This window comes from Homalodisca vitripennis, chromosome 6, assembly GCF_021130785.1.
Source record: "Homalodisca vitripennis isolate AUS2020 chromosome 6, UT_GWSS_2.1, whole genome shotgun sequence".
NCBI classification, from domain to species: Eukaryota; Metazoa; Arthropoda; class Insecta; order Hemiptera; family Cicadellidae; genus Homalodisca; species Homalodisca vitripennis.
Genome location: NC_060212.1, coordinates 68294590 through 68313807, shown reverse-complemented (window position 1 = coordinate 68313807; position 19218 = coordinate 68294590). Strand labels below are relative to the sequence as shown.

General features: G+C 35.0%; 1 protein-coding gene across 10 annotated transcripts in view; it reads left to right on the top strand.

Moving 5' to 3' along the window:
• The window catches only part of LOC124364418 (hemicentin-2-like), a 516416-nt gene that overhangs the window by 476221 nt on the left and 20977 nt on the right, over positions 1-19218 (top strand). For all 10 annotated transcript variants that reach the window (XM_046819906.1, XM_046819907.1, XM_046819899.1 and 7 more), the window contains 7 exons: positions 9033-9223; positions 9989-10071; positions 11743-11974; positions 12099-12365; positions 13456-13812; positions 13921-14178; positions 14947-15204. In XM_046819906.1, coding sequence (XP_046675862.1) covers positions 9033-9223; positions 9989-10071; positions 11743-11974; positions 12099-12365; positions 13456-13812; positions 13921-14178; positions 14947-15204 — 1646 coding nt within the window. The remainder of the gene's footprint in view (positions 1-9032; positions 9224-9988; positions 10072-11742; positions 11975-12098; positions 12366-13455; positions 13813-13920; positions 14179-14946; positions 15205-19218) is intronic.

The following is a 19218-nucleotide window of genomic DNA, read 5'->3' as shown; positions in this document are numbered from 1 at the left end:
TTAAAGCAAGTGCATGAGTTAATAAGGATGAACACCTTCCACTTTCAAAAGGATTTGATATGCCCACAGTCTTTGCTTTCGACATATTTACTTCATTAGGCAAATGGTTTACTTTTTTCTATGAATGTTTAAAAAGTAATTCTCAGAACGATCCCGAATCTCGTTATTTTCCTCCTCCATAATTTAAGAGCCGGCCGAGGAAGAAGTTATTAAGGTGAATTTATCACGGCGACAACACAATTACATTTCCCGAAGGCCGGATGAATATTCATTGTGTTTAGGACGAGATATAGACGATTTCCGCGCGAGATGACACTCGACGTCACATGTCACAACAACGTTTTATCAAACGTGTGCTGAATGCAAAGTCCCTGCTCGCGAACAGGAACATTTATTCCGGTTTTCAGAAACGGGTAACGAGCTAGCTCGGCACTCGGCGCGTTATGGATCCCTGGGCAGCGTGTGAAACGGAGCTCTCAGCACGCTCTGGCGGAAGCCGCCTCAACTATTTGAACAGTTTCGTCTTTTGGCAGGGACGTTGTTTTATTCCGTTCTGCTGCGTGATCTAGCTGAAACTCACCTAAAAGGAGGACGAGTTTGTCAATTAAATGACCGTGAATACAACATTCACCTTCTCATACATGATGTAATAAGACAGTATTGTAACTAAAATCTACATTTAATGGGACTAGGTATTATAATTCAATTCCAATTACTTTGGATTTAGATTTTTAGCATTGGATTTTTGAAATCGGTCTTTTTGTTTTACTATGTTTTCCTAATTAACCTATTGGGTGGCGTAAACTCCTTTCCTTGAAGGTAAGGAATTTTACAGTGAGAATTAGATTTAGTCTACTGTACAATATATGTCAAGCTATCGTTAAAGCCTTCATTGCTGGTCTATACTGAGTGATAATTAGAATCCTTATAAGACAGCAAGTGCACTATATACCTAGAAAAATTTTATTTCACCTAAGAAAGACTCTCCATATATTATTTTCCTAATGTGATTATGATCTTTGACAAGCCTAAATAAATATAAAACTATTTATTTTCTTCTTTTCACTCCTTTACCAAATTCTGAGTGATTCAAGGACTAACTTAATGTACAAAACAGTAATAAATGTAACAAATTCCAATGTTCCAGCACCTGTTACATTGAATAATATTTAATTTCACGTCGGAAATACCTGTTTATATGTTTCTACTGTAATAGTTTGTAACAGGCTACTTAATTACTATCTCGTTAAAAAAATTCCATTAAAAAAAAATATTAAATAGAAACAATGAATCATAAATAATCATATTCCAATTTCTAGTTTATTTAAAACGAATTTTAGAAGCTGAACGTTTTGGCAAACCTTTGAAGATGTGTCACTTTATATTTTGGTAGTGTTTTTATTATTTAATAGTTATTTCGTATATTGTGCCACCACTTTATTTGACTTGCTTAAGGTTTTATTAGAGTAGACGGACAGGAAGTGGTAATATATTAGGGGGATTAATAACACATTTAATTTTAAAGTGACACGTAAATAAAGTCAGGAAAAAGTACACTATTGTGTACGTAAATATATAAACGAAGCTAATTCCTTGTGTACCGTAGGATTTTGCTAAGTGCACCCTTTGTTTTAAATACGGCTATTTATTAAAATGTCCAACAAGACTTCCAAGAGGCTGAAACTCGGGAGCAGGTTTCTGGGAGAGGCTGAGAGGACAATTTATGGCGGGGTGTTAAGACAGGGGACAATACTTGGGCTGTAAATTACAAGGTTACGGAACAGTACCCGGCCTTAACAAGCGTCTTGGGAACGAGACTTGAGAGGCTGCAACTTGTTCTTGAATCTTCCTGAACGAGTATTTATTAATTAATGTCAGGAGGAAAAATAATTATCAATGACGCTCTGTTATCTCGTAAAGTAACTTTTAGTAGAGTTATTTCATTGGAATCCAATTAAAAGTTTTACGTTTGTTTGTAAACTTGTTTTAATTTAATTACAATCGCCTTTGAAGTATAATACTTTTTAAGCTTTCACGTACAAATCTTACCAAATTTAAATAATAAGTCTTTTTCATGATATTGCATCGAAACTAATTGAGATAATATGTATGTATTATGTTATATTATTGACCAGTATAATTTTATCCTTTGTGATCTTTCTAGTATTGCAAGTGTATATAAATATGTATGTATACAATACTAGAAAAATACAATACAATACTCTTCACATCCAATGGAGGTTGGTCTACAAGGAGTTCTGCAATAAGTTTTAGGTAAGAATAGCCCAATATCTACATTATTTTCAACGAACAATATATGATATGAACGTCAATAACTACCTTAAAAACTATTTCTTAAGTCCAGTATTTCATACCAGCGTAATTTCCTAAAGAGTGGACCTTTTCTGGTCGGATTTGCGGCATTGTACTTTACTAATAGAGACCTTTAATTTGATGTAATACTCGACCGGTGCTTTAATTTAAGATTGTTTTCTGATTCCTTGCGGGCTATCCCCCTGACACGAACAGTTTTTAGTTACATCAAAAATTAGACTTATAGGTGCAATAATGATGTACCAGGTATTATTGATTTCCTGTAATCGTTCGGGAATTATCAAGCCCGTGCTGGACCTTTTTACATCCTGTATAATTGTATTTTTATTTGTGAAATCAAAGAATGTATATCGTCTAAGCAATATTCACTTGATTGATGACCTCTAAATTGACATATCGATCAATATCACAGTTTTCTGTACCCAAACATATAGAGAATTACATTTTCATTGCAAGCCATAAGTACTAAAGTATTTTAAAAAGAGTATCAATAACACCCATACAAATTCGCGGTCATTGGGTTTGCCTTTCAGCATTAAAAACTGATTGTATTTGTTTATAGTTCAAATCAGCGTCTAATAATAAATAATATTTAAAACAATAATTTCGTTTTTTAAATCTATCATTAAGGTGTTTAGACAAAATATTGTTCGTAAAATATTACTTTTACAATTAAGGAGTTCCGAAATCAACTCTGTTAAATTGCGAGTATCAACGTTTATATTCATGAATCACATAAGTTTTATTTTAAATTTGTTATACTAATTAATTTAAATGAACAAAATTAAGTGTGGAACCATTAATCTGTGTTACAATTTCAGACTTAACAATACATAAACAATTCCAACATTTAGTAATCATTTTTGCTGTTTTGTTCTATAATAATATAAACAATTCGGTAACAATTTCCAGGCGGAAAATCTCGGGAAACACACAACTTCGTGCCGCCTCCGAAACGCAGCCTCTGAAGAGATCTTGATTGGGTTTTGTTAATGTTATTGGTAAAAGTAATATTGTTTCTGATCGAAGTGAGGGGTTTCTGAGAAGTCGATACAGCCGGAGGCGACGGTGAAGTTCAGGAGTGAAGGAATCTAATTTGCCACAGGTTGTTTGTCAGTCTTCGCCTCATTGCATAGTCAATGCTGCTCGCGAAAAACAACTCTCAGCGGTTTATTAAACTATTTACGACTAGCAAGAAGCTTCCAAGTACATGCAATAACATTCTTCGACGCTTCAGGCGACAGGATATAGGACAGGGAAACGTTCGAGAAATAATTATTCCATCAAGTTTGACGAAACTAGTTCATGCTTGTTGTATAATAAACGGTTGATCATCCATAGGAATATTGCACGATAAAATTATTCATTATTCAATGTTGAAATAATGTTTTTGTTTGTAGAGATAATACTGTTTTTGTTCGTACGGTTTGATGCAACATTAATTTTCATTCTAAGTCCTTTTTGTTTTCTGTTCGTTTTTACTTCTACTCTAGCAGAAACTATTTTATTTTAGCCCCAGGAATAAGAAAAAAATAATAAGATTAATTATCATTCCAAACTATCCAAGGCGTGCGTACGCCATTGTACGTTTTGCTCCGCTGAAGTGCCATGTAAAATCGCATGTCTATAGAACATTTCCTTCTCGAGATGTCCTGCTTACAAATGGAATATCGGAGCGTAAAGAACTATTTACAGGCAGAAATTCTATCAGCCTAGTTTTTGATAGACAATACTGCTCAGCCTAACTCTAGGTTTTTACATGAACCACAATAGAACTCATAAATGAATGCTCACCATATAAACTCTTTCTCGACATATCTTACGGATTTATTGCATGTTAAGCAATAAATAAAAAACGCGAGTGTATCTTAAGCGATATTCTCTTTACCATCATGATTACTCACCAAACATATGTAAAACACTTTCACCCAAATACCATGGATTGATATTCACTATTAACGAAGTCGATGTCGCTTATTTAGAAATGAAGCTTTATGACAAATCCCAATCCTATGGGTCAGTGCGTTCTCGAGACATCGTGCGTACAGTAAGACACATAGACGGCAGCCAAAGGAAATTTTCATGCCTCTCGAGTGATACACTTAGCTCAGTCACACAATCAATGAAGGATGTTTAGTGAATCAAATTTGTACTAATCAGTTAAAGCAATTAAAATTTGTTACACGATACAGTACTAATTTGCTATTTCTTTGCATTTGTTTGTATAGTTGGTTGAAAAACATTTAGCAAATAATGCAGGAGCATTTAAGTGAAGAAACAAAACAGTAATGAATTTGGAGAACAGCAATTAACTTCATTATTGCTTCTATTTTCTCACGAGAAAGAGAACATTGTGATCATGAAATACCATTTCTGCAGCTACGTCGACATATACTTGCATTAATATAACTATGAATATAATAATGACGTTTAATTATGAATATTAAATTTCTCTTCATATATTAGACTTGTTTGGTTATTTCCAAAACAACTCAATATAAACAATATAGAGTTTGTGCTAGATATAAATTTGTAATCTACGTTGTTTACTGCAATAAGGACTCTTGCCTTAATTTCAGTCAGTGTCTTTGTATATCATTGTCGTAATATTCAGATATAAATCTCAAGATATTGTTTGATAAAATCGTATACACCATTTTGAATAAAAATACACGAAACATACGAAAAATAAGGAATTCTCGTTATTATATTATATATAACATTACAAAATGTTTTTGGAAAAGCTTAGTTACTACAACGAATATCGCTGTTTTCGTAAAACTTGTTTTCATCACTTATAAGATAATGTTACAATTATCTTTAACTAAAATGAAATTCTCCCATTAACTCAAGAAAGATAAACAAATATGATGAGACTTTGTCTTTATGAAGTTTCTGTTGCAGACTGCACGCGTTTCGACAATAAACTTTGCTCGTTTAAATCTTTAGCCATAGAGAATGGTTTAGAGCGCGTGCATTAGAGACGTTCTACAATGGTTTTACAATCAAGTATATCGAATTAGAATATCTTTGTGGGTAACACAGATGTATCTGAACTCTACTAAAGTATTTAGAAACTAGATCAAAATATAGGAAGCCATTTTGATGCTAATTTCAAGAGAATGATTCACTATAAGTCTATCAAAGTGTTTCTACACTTTGTGTATGTTAAAAGTGTTTGATGACAGATAAATTGCGTCCATTTAAGTGGGTCAGCATTAGGAAAGTGCTTTTGAAGATATACAGTACTTTCAGTCTACGTGCTCTTGAATGGGATCTGAATAGACAAAAAGATTGTACAGGGATTTCATAGTCCTATCTGTGTATAAATTGGTAGAAATACCCATCGCCCCTACAGGGATTGTCCGACTTACAAAGAGCCCCTTGGTTAACATTCCCTCCAGTCTGTCTATGTGTGGCTGTACTCAAGTGTGCATAGCCTTAAGTTAAATGCTGGTAGGGATTGCTTTTGATCCTGGCTAGACATCTCCTCCAGTCTCTCTCTGCGTTAATGGGAATCAATAGCTCCCATGGGGGCAGACGGGTAAGACGGAAATTCCTAATACTCACAGCTAAACATCCCCTCCAGTTTTTTTGTAAATTGGCTCAAGGATCAATCGTTCACATGGGGATATAAAGTCGAGCATGATGAGATTTATTAATACTCTCAGGTAAATATCCCATCCAGTCTTATGTGTAAGAATTGAGTCGAGGATTAATAGTTCCCATGGGGATAGACGGGCTGTATGGATAATTATTTATAATCTCAGGTAAACATCCTCTCCAGTTCTGTGTGTAAGAACAGGCTCAAGGATCAATAGTCGCCATAAGAATAGACGGGCTTGATGGAGATTTATTTATAATCTCAGGTAAACATCCTCTCCATTCTTGTGTGTATGAACGGGGCTCAAGGATCAATAGTTCCGATTAAAATATACGGGCTTGATGGAGATTTATGTATAATCTCAGGTAAACATCCTCTCCATTCTTGTGTGTAGGAACGGGGCTCAAGGATCAATAGTTCCCATAAGAATAGACGGGCTTTATGGAAATTTATTTATAATCTCAGGTATCTCACAACATCCTCTCCAGTCTTGTGTGTAGGAACAGAGCTCAAAGATCAATAGTTCCCATAAGAATAGACGGGCTTTATGGAAATTTATTTATAATCTCAGGTAACTTCATGGAGATTTATTTATAATCTCAGGCAAACATCCCTTTCAGTCTTGTGTATAAGAACGGGCTCAAGGATTAATAGCTCCCATTGGAATAGACAGGCTTGATGGAGATTTATTTATAATCTCAAGTAAACATCCTCTCCATAAGAATAGACGGGCCTTATGGAAGAGTTATTTATAACCTCAGGTAAACAACCCTTGCATTCTTTTTTATAAGAATGGGCTCAAGGATCAATAACTCCCATAAGAATAGACGGGCCTTATGGAGAGTTATTTATAATCTCAGGTAAACATCCCTTTGCAGTCTGTTGTATAAGAATGGACTCAAGGATCAATAACTCCCATATGGATAGACGGGTATGATGGAGATTCCTTAATACTCCTAGTTAATCATCCCCTCTAGTCTTGTGTGTAAGAATGGGCTCAAAAATCAAAAGGTTCCCAGAGGGATTGACGGGTATGATGGAGATTCCTTAATACTCCTAGGTAATCATCCCCTCTAGTCTTGTGTGTAAGAATGGGCTCAAGAATCAAAAGGTTCCCAGAGGGATTGACGGGAAAGATCGAGATTTTGTAATAATGGTATTTCTCACGTAAACATCCCTTCCAGTCTGTATGTGTATGTAAATGGGATGTACGAGCCGTAGAACTTAAGAATTATCACTTTCAATACAGCGAGGAAAGTGTTTGATCCTGCATTTGTGTACTTGATATTATAATTATAAATTATATATTCACCTTATGATATGTTTAGTGCCTCACATATTTGCCTTAAACAGCCTTAGAACGATTGGTTGTATAGCAGAGATCAATTTATAAAACGTTGTAACGAAATGTAACCTTTGCTCTTATTCAGTCGGTAACAACGGTGTAAAGAGAGGTTTCTCGAATTGTTTTTCCAATGCATAGTCAATGAGGGTGTGAACGTTGTGGCTGCAACTTGATTGTTTCACACCAAGGTTCCTAATGCTCGCACCGACTTAAGTTCAGAATAAATTAAATGAGCAAATTGTGCGGTGAATTCATTTACCGACTTTGCAACTTTCGTTTAGAGTCAGTGATGTTACTTTATCGATTTTATCCTGTTTGTAAAAACATTACTAGGGAAAATTTAATAAATATACGTACTGGTTATTAATGTTATTTACATTTTATTTTAGTAAAATTACTCTACATTAACTATGCTAGATATTTTTTATTTGTATCTACTTCATTCAATTCAAAATTGTAAAACATCTGTGTTGGACATGTTTCATATATTTGATTTTTACGTAATTTAAAAAATAAAAATTAATATATGGTCGGTTACAAATATTTTCTTCCACATTGCTCCGATTTTGAATTCTCAATTTCCTGATTTACTCCGCGAAAACTTTAATCAAGCAATGTAATTTTCCAACAAAAGGAATGAATTAGTGGAACGCCCTGATTCAGGTGGGGAGAGATTGGAGTCGTATTTTCAGGTGGCTCGCAGCGAGTTAAGGGAGCAACCAAATAAATTTACAGATCTAATTTGGCGGCGTGAGAGCTTTATCAGCCCTTTATCAATTGGCGCTCACAATGGCAGTCACCCTCCCGGGCTCCTAATGACCAACCACTCAACGCCTCGCCTCTCCTTGCCCCGTCCGCTCCCGGTCCCAACGTCGTAGTCGGCATTACTTATGGCCCCTCGAGTTCGGCCGAGGCGGAGTCGCAAAAACATTAGACGTTATCAACGCTTTTTGGCACAACGTCTCTTAAATTCCTGAACTGTTTTTGTTTGTAGACTTTATGGGTGGAAGCAAAACATTATTTTAGTTCAATAGAAATTTTTATTACGATTACTACTCCTGCATAACGAATATTATTTCTGTTAGTACCAAGCATTCACTATTCTGATTTACATAAGGCACTCTAGCCGGGTTTTCACTACTAAACTCTATACGTGGAAGTCACTTCCTGATTGTGCGCCTGAGGGTGTCCGCTTAATTACGATTATACCTAAAACACTCCATTGTAAGTCAATCTATCTCATTTCTGGAGACCTTCTGTCAATAATATATACATGTGGTAGTAACGTTAATTGTTGTCATAAACGGTCTTGTATGAATTGATCCATTATGTTTATTTCTTATTTCCTTTCTTTTATCTAAACAAATTAGGATTTTATCTGCTGTTGTAAGTATTTATATAACATATCAGTGTTCCGATACTTCATAAGGGAATCATACTTATGTTGTGAAATCAAACGACGAAAACTTGATGTATCTTGTGTCGCACAAAAGACGAATTATACTTATATTGCGTTGTGTAAACGATGAATTACACATTAATTCCGTGGTGTATCACACTTGAATACTTTTGTCTAAATAAATCTCCATTGAAACCTTGTTAAATAATTATTATATATTACAACAACTTGTTACCTATTTTACCATACTGGTCTTGTCTTAAGCATAACATGTTAAAATTTCTTATACACTTTATACCGCTGTATGAACTCGTCTCTGAGGAACAGTAACTAACATGTATTGTCTGCAGGTTGAGGAACGGAAATGTGGTGAAAAACCCGGCCACTAGTGCTGGGAATCCGGAGGATGTTGATGGACTTGACGGCACGGTGTTCACTGTCAAAAACGCCACGAGGCACCACCACGGCATCTACACCTGCATGCTGGAGAACGAAGTGGGTCTCTCGACCTCTTCCAACGAGGCTAACGTCTCCGTTTATTGTGAGTATGCGACAGATAATTGGTATTTGGTCAATAAATAAAACAACACTTAGGGTTGATACAATTAGAATATTTAGGTCCCATTTCAGACCCTGAAGCTTCCTTTCACGTAAAGGGTTAAATGGACGTAAACTTAATATTCGTATTGCACAAAAATAGCTATGTTATTGATGCATTAAAAAAAAACCTGTATTAATTGCGGTGATCACAGTGTGGTTCATTTAATCTCTATTAAAGGAAAGACATAAATGTATAATTCATGCTACTCATAAAAGGTTGTAAAAAAACAGTATACATATATTTATTATGCTTTTTTAATTACTTTCCACATATATAAGAATATAAAGGGTATTCTTTCCCTTGTATGTAACATGTCATAAAAGCGGAAATGAAACACACCAGTTTATTCTTTTATTCATAACGTCATATGTTCTGCGCATAAGATCTGTTTGTAAAATCTAGGCATTGTGGATTTATCTACAAATACCTCCACAATAAAATATCAGTTAAACACAGTTCGTAAATAAGAAATTAGCCATTATAGTTTTAGTCGTATTATAAAGGGAATTGTGGGGTGATTATTGTCATTGTATTATTAATCTGCCCATTACTACGGGTTGCATTTCTATGTAATAATTTTTTAGACATGTCCTGCTTCAAAATATTTATATTCCAAAATAGCTCGTAGTTTGTAAGAGAGTGTATTTGCAACGATTTCTATCTTCTAGAATAGTATATTATTAACTTTGATCATCTTATTTTCAGATAAACCAATAGTGAACTTAACAATAAATCCTCCTCGAGCTGTCAGCGAGTTAGAGCACCAGAACATCACACTGCTTTGTGAGGTGAGTTTACTCCTCTTTACTAAACCATTTTTGCCAGACACTGTGGTTTAAGATAAACATTACGTTGTGGAATGTAACTCAGCTCTATGAATAAATGCGCTCTTCAAACCTATAAACTTTAACGTGTAGCACCGGATAAATAGTAAGGTGATTTTTAATTTCTTTTTAACGTCAAGGGAATTTTAATTGATTATAGATACGTTTTCAAGCAAAAAACTGCCCAAACCCAATTTCAAAATCCGGTTGACCTCCTCGGGAATCGAACCCGCAACCTCTGGGCAAGAGAGCCGCAGCAGTATCGTAACGTTTTAGTGAAAGTTTAATGGAACTGCGGTTTTATTCCATTGTGGCAGGCAAAGTATTTTTCATACAATCCCATTGATGATACAACGAGTTAGAAATTTTATTTCGGAAACTTGTCAAATTAGCAAACTCTTCACTCCTCATTGGGGGGGGGGGGGGGGTGCAGGTGGCAGTATTTTATGTAAAACCTATGACTCTCTTGGTGGTAGTTAGTCTATTGGATGGAAATCGATTTTTACTAAACAGAATCATCATGAAATGATGCTGTACTTCGTTCTGATATCTAAATAATCACTCAAAATAGAACTGAACTATCTCAATAATTCGTTAATTTAAGGTATTATTGATTGATATGAAACAACACTTTGCGAAGTAAAACAACTGAAGACAGAGCGCTGAACACGAGTCCAGGTTAACTTCGACTGTGAGCCTAGTCAGTGTCACTACCAGCGGCGGCCGCTGCAAACACACACACAAGAACAGTCGGCTCCGTATACTCATACTCATTAACTGCAGCTCTGTTCCAACTTTACTGTAGTTCAAGTGTACTTTTGTGTTTTAATTACGAGATTTCCATTGTGGATTCATACATATTTAGGATAGTTTGGAAATTACACTTTCTTTTACAATACTTACCGGGGCGTTGTACAAATGTTCAAGCGTTCCATACCTGCCACTCTTAATGAAACTCTTATTAAAAGCAAACTGCAATGAAAGTCAAGTTGAGTATTATTTTGGGAAGAATATATAAAAGAGGTTAATTAATTGTATTAGCGCTCAGTGGTTCTCTTCTATTACTTACGATTACTAACTACATGCGTCTATTTGTGTGTTTTAACAGCGAGAATAACTTATCACGAATTTTAATCAATATGTATTGTAATTGCTAACATGAATATGACTAAGTGTTCAATATATTCATGAGCACGATTTATTATGCATAAATCTTTTAAGGTTATTGTTTGCTGATAAAGTGGCCATTAAAAATCCAATATTACTCAATTTTTACGTGAAATAATATTAGATCTCTCTCTTTGTCCAAATAATACTTGACGTTTTTTAGTTTCAAAAACAATAATAATTATTGATTATTTAATAATTTATTGGAAGGGATACTAAGAACTAACAACTTTAATTTAACTAAAGGTATATTTCTTATTGTCTTTATACAAATCTAGTATGTGGTTAAAAATTCAGTATATAGTCTCAAAGGTTTTTTTTGTTAATGTAGAGTATAACATCAAAACATAATTCTGTCCCAAGGGTGTCGTAATAAAAGCTGCAGATTACTTGCAATGAATTGCATGTTTGTTTATATTTTCATATGTATGAAATAGCAATTCTACAAAAATTTATCTCTGCCCACAGGTGAGTTCGGGCTACCCAGACACGTTGTTGGCGGTCCGCTGGTACCTGGACGGCGAGATGTTGAAGGAACTCCCGGAGTGCGGCTTGTCCAACACGACTCTCTGCGACATCGATCCTAGCAAGCTGCTGCTGGAGGAGGTGGAGCGCAGGTTTCACGGCAACTACTCGTGCGCTGGAATGAACGAGGCGGGCTGGGGACCGATCTCCCCGGCCACTCCGGTCATCGTCTACTGTAAGTTGAACTAATTCCAAGCGAAGCACTTCTCTCAAGACAATCACAAGAACAAAACTACTTATCACCCAGTAACCAGTTCTTTTATACAGTACCGTACCTGATTTTCATCATCCTCTTGCAGATCCGCCCGGAGAGGCTTCTCTAGTGTACTGGCCCAACCAGGTGAGGAAGAAAGGATCGGTGACTCTGATGTGCAGCGTGAAGGACGAAGGAAGACCCCCCGGGCCGATCTATCGATGGACGCGGGGAGGTCACCTTATACAGGATGTGACGTCGGCCAATTGGACAATAGATCCTGTCACCCTAGAGACTGAATCTAACTTTACTTGCGTCGCTGAGAACGCTGGTGGACAAAGCGTCCCAGCCACCGTTGCCTTCAAAGTGCTAGGTAAGTGTTAATGTTGTCTTTATCTTCTTTTTGTTTATTATTTTATGCAAATTTCAAGAATATATTGACACCTAAAAATATATAACATTTAGTGTTGCTAATTCAAGTCATAAATGCGTGGTTTACGTGTGTTGTTTGCAGCTATTGCTCGTTATTCATGACAAAATATTACTTAACGTTAATTGAATAAGAGAACCATTAACTATACGTGTAAGCTTCTCACTATATTAATTTAGTTTTACCAATAATTTGTTTTCACCTATTTTGCATCTTCCAGATAATGTTGCATTCACACAGGTGCTATTATAACAGTTATTATGATCGAGACATTAAAAATGCTGCTTATTAAAAATTGACATCAACATAGTCAAACACAAAAAAAAAAAACACAAAATTGATCAAACACAACATAGTCAAAGTTTAAATATACTTGACTTTTTAACTTAGAGAAAGCATGTTCATTATCCACCTTAATTTAATGTTCCCTTGTAGAAGAAATCCATGATTATGGCTTTACTGAGTGGATTAGCTAATACTGTCACTTATTCGGATTTATCATGCTCAAAAATAGTATAAAATTAATTACTCTGGAAGCTTATCTTGCAACAGGTTATCTAAGTTGGCTATATTAAATGCGGTACTCTTTTATTTCAGTTTTCATGATTATATTGTTAATCATGTTTGGTAGTTAGACACTATTTCTAACAGTATGTTTGATTGTTTGTGGTGTTTGCATATATGCACCTGTCATTAAATACTAAGCTACAGCTTAGATAAACAAAATATATGCTGAAGTTTTCTTTCGTCTTATTGATATAAAAAATAAAATGTATTTATTAGAATTTTTTCTGTTTGGCCATAATGTTAAATAATCGATGTCTTATTGAGAAATCGTTAAGCTCATATAGTGTAATATTTGTGGATTTGAGACGTACTCCTCTTGGTAACGCAGTTTAAACTTTAACCCTATGTTAATAGCAGACCCTCAGATAAAATATGACCTATTAATAATTAGACAAATTTTCTATAACTTATGTAGAAGAGTGTGCTTGGATCCCAACTAATACTCACCAACCTTTTGCTTCTGCAGCGCCGCCGAACTTCATCGATAGGCCACACCCGTATTTCGGAGCCCGCTGGAACGACCAGTACATCAACCTCACCTGCCGAGTAGAGTGCAGCCCACTGTGCACCATCAGTTGGAGCAAGAACGGCCGGCCGATAGACAAGGCGATGAATAACCGCTATGACATCCGCGAGGTTGTGGAGCGTGCCAACCCCACGGCCAACATCTTCGAGTCCGTGCGCTCCACGCTGATCTGGAACATGGCGGCTTGGCCGGGCAACCAGCTCGACAGGATGTCGGACAACGCCAACTATTCGTGCCACAGCTCAGGCAACATCGTGGGCTCTGGCGTCAACAGCACCACCACGTTTGGGGTGGAATGTGAGTCACAGTTTTTTCTATCAATCCAAATAGGATGATTGTAGTGGATACTTTTAGTATACGAGTAAATATGTACTGTGACTTAAACAAAGTTGTTCTTGTTACCAGATCCGCCCGAGAACGTGACTGTGACCAACAAGGTCGTGAACGTGACCGAGAACAATATCCCGCCACGTGTGTTGTGCAGTGCCAAGGCGTTCCCGGAGGCCTCCTATAACTGGTCCAGGGAGGGGGATCCTGAGGTGATCAGGGGGAACGCTCTCATACTGAACTTCCCCCTGCAGCGACACAAGGGTGGAAACTACGTTTGCACTGCGTACAACAAGCACGGCAGCAACACGCAGACGACGTTCTTTAACGTGCTTTGTGAGTCTTGCTTTGTCTAGAATAATATATTAATACTTGATACCTATCCTTTCATGCCAAACATAATGCAACTTAATGTGGGATCGCAAGCATTTTACACGTTGTTTTCTCAAACAAATTGTAATCATTTGATTTGATTGAAGTAAAATATATAACATATTCAAATTAAATAGTTTTAAAATACTTCTCAGTATTAAATCATAAGAAACACATATTTATTTTAGGTGTAACTGTGTAAGACAAAATGTTTATGAAATGGTTGCTTTGTTTTTAACTTTGATAAGTAATAAATATAAAAAGAGTATTCATGTTGCTACTTCTTTCCTCAGGATTTACTTGTCTTTCTATGAAGGTGTAATAAAAAATAATTGTATAACCTCAGTCACCTGTATAGTTAAGGGTGTATTATTACCCTTTATTGGTTTACCAATCAAATATGCTTCAAAATTTGGTTGCATTTATCTATTTAACATGTTATTAAGGGTTTTCTCGATGACTAGAGATATTTGCCAAGCGTGTTTTAAGCTAGGCAAATTGGAAAGTTAGAGAAAGGTAACTCACGTAAAACTGTCCGGAAATAATTTTGTTTATTTAGCTCTAGTATAAACTTAATCGTTTCTTCACTAGTTAATTGCCTTCTAATCAATAAGTTGTTCAATAGCTTTGATTTCCAATACGTGTGAGTTTGACTTAGAGTAGATTAGAGTTTTCACTTCTACTACGTACAACATTGAATAGTAAATTACGTGTTCTATGTTTTTTTTTCAGACAAGCCAGAATGCGGCATAACCCAGAGCGAGATGGGCGGTAAGGTCGTATTGATCTGCACAGCGACGGCGAACCCGGCAGAGGTCGATTTTACTTGGAAAGTGAAAAACGAAAACGAAACAATAGAGGAGAATGTGAACAAAGTTGGTCTTCAAAGTTTTTTGACACTGGAAACTAGAGTGGAGAATGTCAGAACTTACTTGTGCTACGCTAACAACTCCGTGGGATCTTCTATCCCGTGTGAGAGGGATGTTACAGGTGCGTAATCTTCAGCTTCCGTCTGCTTTGCTTTTTCAGGTTGAAACTGATGAATAATAAGTATTATAAGCGGTTCTTATTGGCTACTGGATGATAAAATGATGCAGCTATTATGTTTCCTTGTATAATGTTAAAAAATGTATGTAAAAGTGTATATATGTAAAATATGTTTTGGTTTTATAACCTACTGCGTGGGAGCTTTCATTGTTTTTAAATCAATCTCCATTAGTAATACATCAACATAAATATTTATAATCGCTAGTAACCATTATAAACACCGTTATTCCATCATCACACAACGGTTTAAAATATTATCATTAGGAGATATTACATAAACGTTATCTTACGCAGTGAGTATGCTTTTCCTAAACCCCAATCTAACTTTCTAAGGTGGTTCAATCGATTAAGAATTTGGAAAATATTTTGGTGTTAATTCATAGCTCAACTTTCATTACCGAAAAAGTACCAAATACTTTGAAAAGTTATAGTAATTTACCGCCCAATTTGTAAACAGGACCACACATATGAAGATAACAGTGTGAAAATTGTACAATACGAGCATAACACAGCTTTTGGAAATGACGTTTATTTTGTTTACAAAAACCTATTTCGTTAAGTAGAATCATATTAAAAAATTATATATTTTTACAAAATATTTTATTAAAAATAAAGTTTTTTAATTCACACATTATTGGAAAATGTGATACTCTCTGTAGCTATAACGTAAGTGTTAATACTGTAAATATTTTAAATTATTAATTTCAGTAATTTTTATTTGTGTCTGATTATAAAATGGCCTTAAATGCCTACTTTAAATACCTGTAACTTCACAGGAGTTGTAAAAATATTTTATGCATTCAGGTAAGTTATCTTGAAGAGTTCTGAACTTAACATAAAAAAATAATTTCTAAAAAACATAAAAAAATAATTTCTAAAGTTAAAATCGATCGCACCACCTGGATGTAGTACTTTAAAGGTAGGAGATTCAAACTCTGATAGCTCAAACTTTCGAAGTTTCACTCTTTGTATATAGGTATGCCTATTGCCTAGCGGTCTACCTAGGACTTTGGATCTGAGTTAGAGATCGTGCAGGTTCAAGTCCTGTCTGTAACGTAGCACTTTTCATCAATGCCATTAACCTTGTACTGTATCGACTCCCCTCCTTATTATGTTTGACAAAATCTTCGCAATGGCCATTGGTTCTTGAGGGCGGCCAGAATAAGGTTTAAAAACGGATCGGCTTCTTCTTGAAATATGAAAATTTCGTTCTTGAATTATGTAAACAAATTCTCTGGAATGACCACTTAAAATGTATGCAAGTTCCCTATAAATATTGCTCAGCATAAATATTTTATTGTAAAAAATAAATTCTTGTTAGTGACATAGACAAAATTAAACTAATAAAACTACTCTAAGCCTGAGTGCATGAATAAATATTGCAAACGCCATGGCTGTTGAATGAAATCGAACTACTAAATTCTAAATTTTGGCTGACTTAATGAAAAACTTACCAATATTTCCTTATAGAAAAGAAAAGAAACTAGTTTTTCCTTAATTATTCACGTGAAATTAATGGTTCTAGCATACCAGGAGAAAAGTAGTAAGTTCAGAGCTGCAGGTATGCATATTTTCGATCTTCCGCCTCACTCTGGCTTCCATTTTAAAATATTGCGTCTTTTTTACTTTAAATATTCTTTTTATTTTAGTTTTTAGAACGTTTTGTTCGTGATCAATTTCTATTTTAAGATGGAAGATGGAGAGAGTTATTTATTCATATTTGTGCATGATTCTGGCATAAATAGCTTTTCCATTTTTACATAAATTTGTCATATTATGCACATCGGATACTGGATTTGGTTTTGGGATTAAACGAATAAAAACGAAAAAATAAATTGTTGCATATTCCATCAACGTAAGTAATACCACCATCACTGGTATAGAGCACAACAGGTTTTATAGAATATAAAAATTTATAGAATATATATTGTAGGTATTTATTACGGATTTTCGCTCATCCAAATTATTCTATTTTCATTATATTCTATATTGCATGCAATACACTTAAGTATGATCAATTTCATTCATCAGCGCATGGTGAATTTTACACTTGCTTTTTATATTTAAATAGATGTTAATCAGACTTTGGTTGTCCGCCTTTTTGTATGGCTTATTTTATTACAATCGTTATTAGTGTAGTAGTTATAGCCTATAGATGTTTAACTATAATAAGATAAACATTATTTATAACGTAATGTAACGTTTAACTTTGTGAGTAGGATGGGGGGGGGTGAGAAATGTTTATTGTTCAATGAATCTGTCAGCGAATTCCTATCTTTTCGACATTGTGTACTCAGCTAAATGATTTATTATTCCCAATATTGTTGAAACATCGCAATAAATCAAAGTAATTTTAGTTTTAAACTGAATATTATAAGTTGTATAAGTAATTCTTGTCATAGTTTAATAATATTTGAAACTAAATATGTAACATTTATTTCATAAGAAACTTGATGGGAACTAAAAGACTTCAGGTTGATTCTTAATATAAAAAAGCTGTAAGGTTTCGTTGACATTTCAATACTTAGTGTTCCTACTACGTATATTAAATAATTTATTGATAGTTTCATAAGGTATTAATTAAAATTTTAAACTCACAGTTGTGGGGTAAAGAAAGATTTGAAAATTATATCTTGATGCAAGCTGTTAAAAGTTTAAGAACTACGGGGTAGTAATAAATAGTCTCAGTTCACTGTTAATGTCTAAATCTCCTATATTGAAACCTTCGACCCTAACGAGTACTTAATACTGTCATTTCTAACGTAATATTGTTTTCGTTATGAAACTGTTTCAAATAGTCTTGAACACAGTTTTCTATGCAACTAGGGTTTTCCACTTCAGCGGTGACTGCATGCTAAAAATTTACGCACGAATTCCTCTTCTTTTTCCGTTCACTTATAACAAGAAGTTGCGCAACCTCAAATTGCACTTAGTCCTAAAAGGGACTTTCTCGCTTGCTTCTAAAGTGGCAGGATATTAAGGATGGGTAAGGTTGGAAGTAGAGGGTTCACGTTGAGATCACATGAGGAGGAGTAGCAGGCTGAACACCAATCATGTTAACTTCGAAAAGGTGAAGGCCAGTACTGTTCCAGCCTCACCAGAAAGACATGGGTCAGCAGTCCCTTATATCCAGACTAGGAACAGCCTTTAACACTAGGGGTGCTCCACCCACTCCAACATCGTCATCGTCCGCAGTAGAATACTAATCGCAGTGGATACTAATCGCAGTGGATACTAATCGCAGTGGATACTAATCGATCGATCCTTCCTACCCAATATCTCTACATTTGCGGTTAATGGTGTGCCGCTCCAGTACATCCATAGGGTTGCCAAAATATAACTGACGCACATAGATTTTCCAATGTAGGCTTAACTGAATAGAATAAACGGCACTAGTGAACCTTCTTGGGGGTAATTCCATAGTTTTTACCGTACCAAAACCATTCTAGTAATGTTCTAAATATGTACAAAAATATTTGCTCACTCATCTAATTGGTATAACTTTTTAAGATACTATATACATATATCAAATGTGAAATAAGATAGAATTCCACGACTCCATGCGTCTCGTAAGAGGCTTCGCTTAGTTCACATGAAATATTTCGTTATAGTACTTGTGGTACTATAGTAGAATGTAACATTTTAAAATATCATAATTATTGTTCTCAGTTTGTTACCAAGTCTATTCTGCGTTTTCTCGTAACAATAACGTATAAGACTAAGGTAAAATAGTTTAGTAATTCTTACTTTAGTCATAATAAAAAAGCCATAGTCGAACTTAATGTTGCTATAGTTCAGTCTGTTCTGTGAGGTACATAATAAAACGGACATAAATGGTATTTTCCAGAACCTTGAATAATACGCATCGCTAACGCTCAGCCAATTACGTTCTGTAATTCTCATACTATTCCAATTCAGTTTAATATAAGTATGTTAAAATCTTAAAAAATATGATGG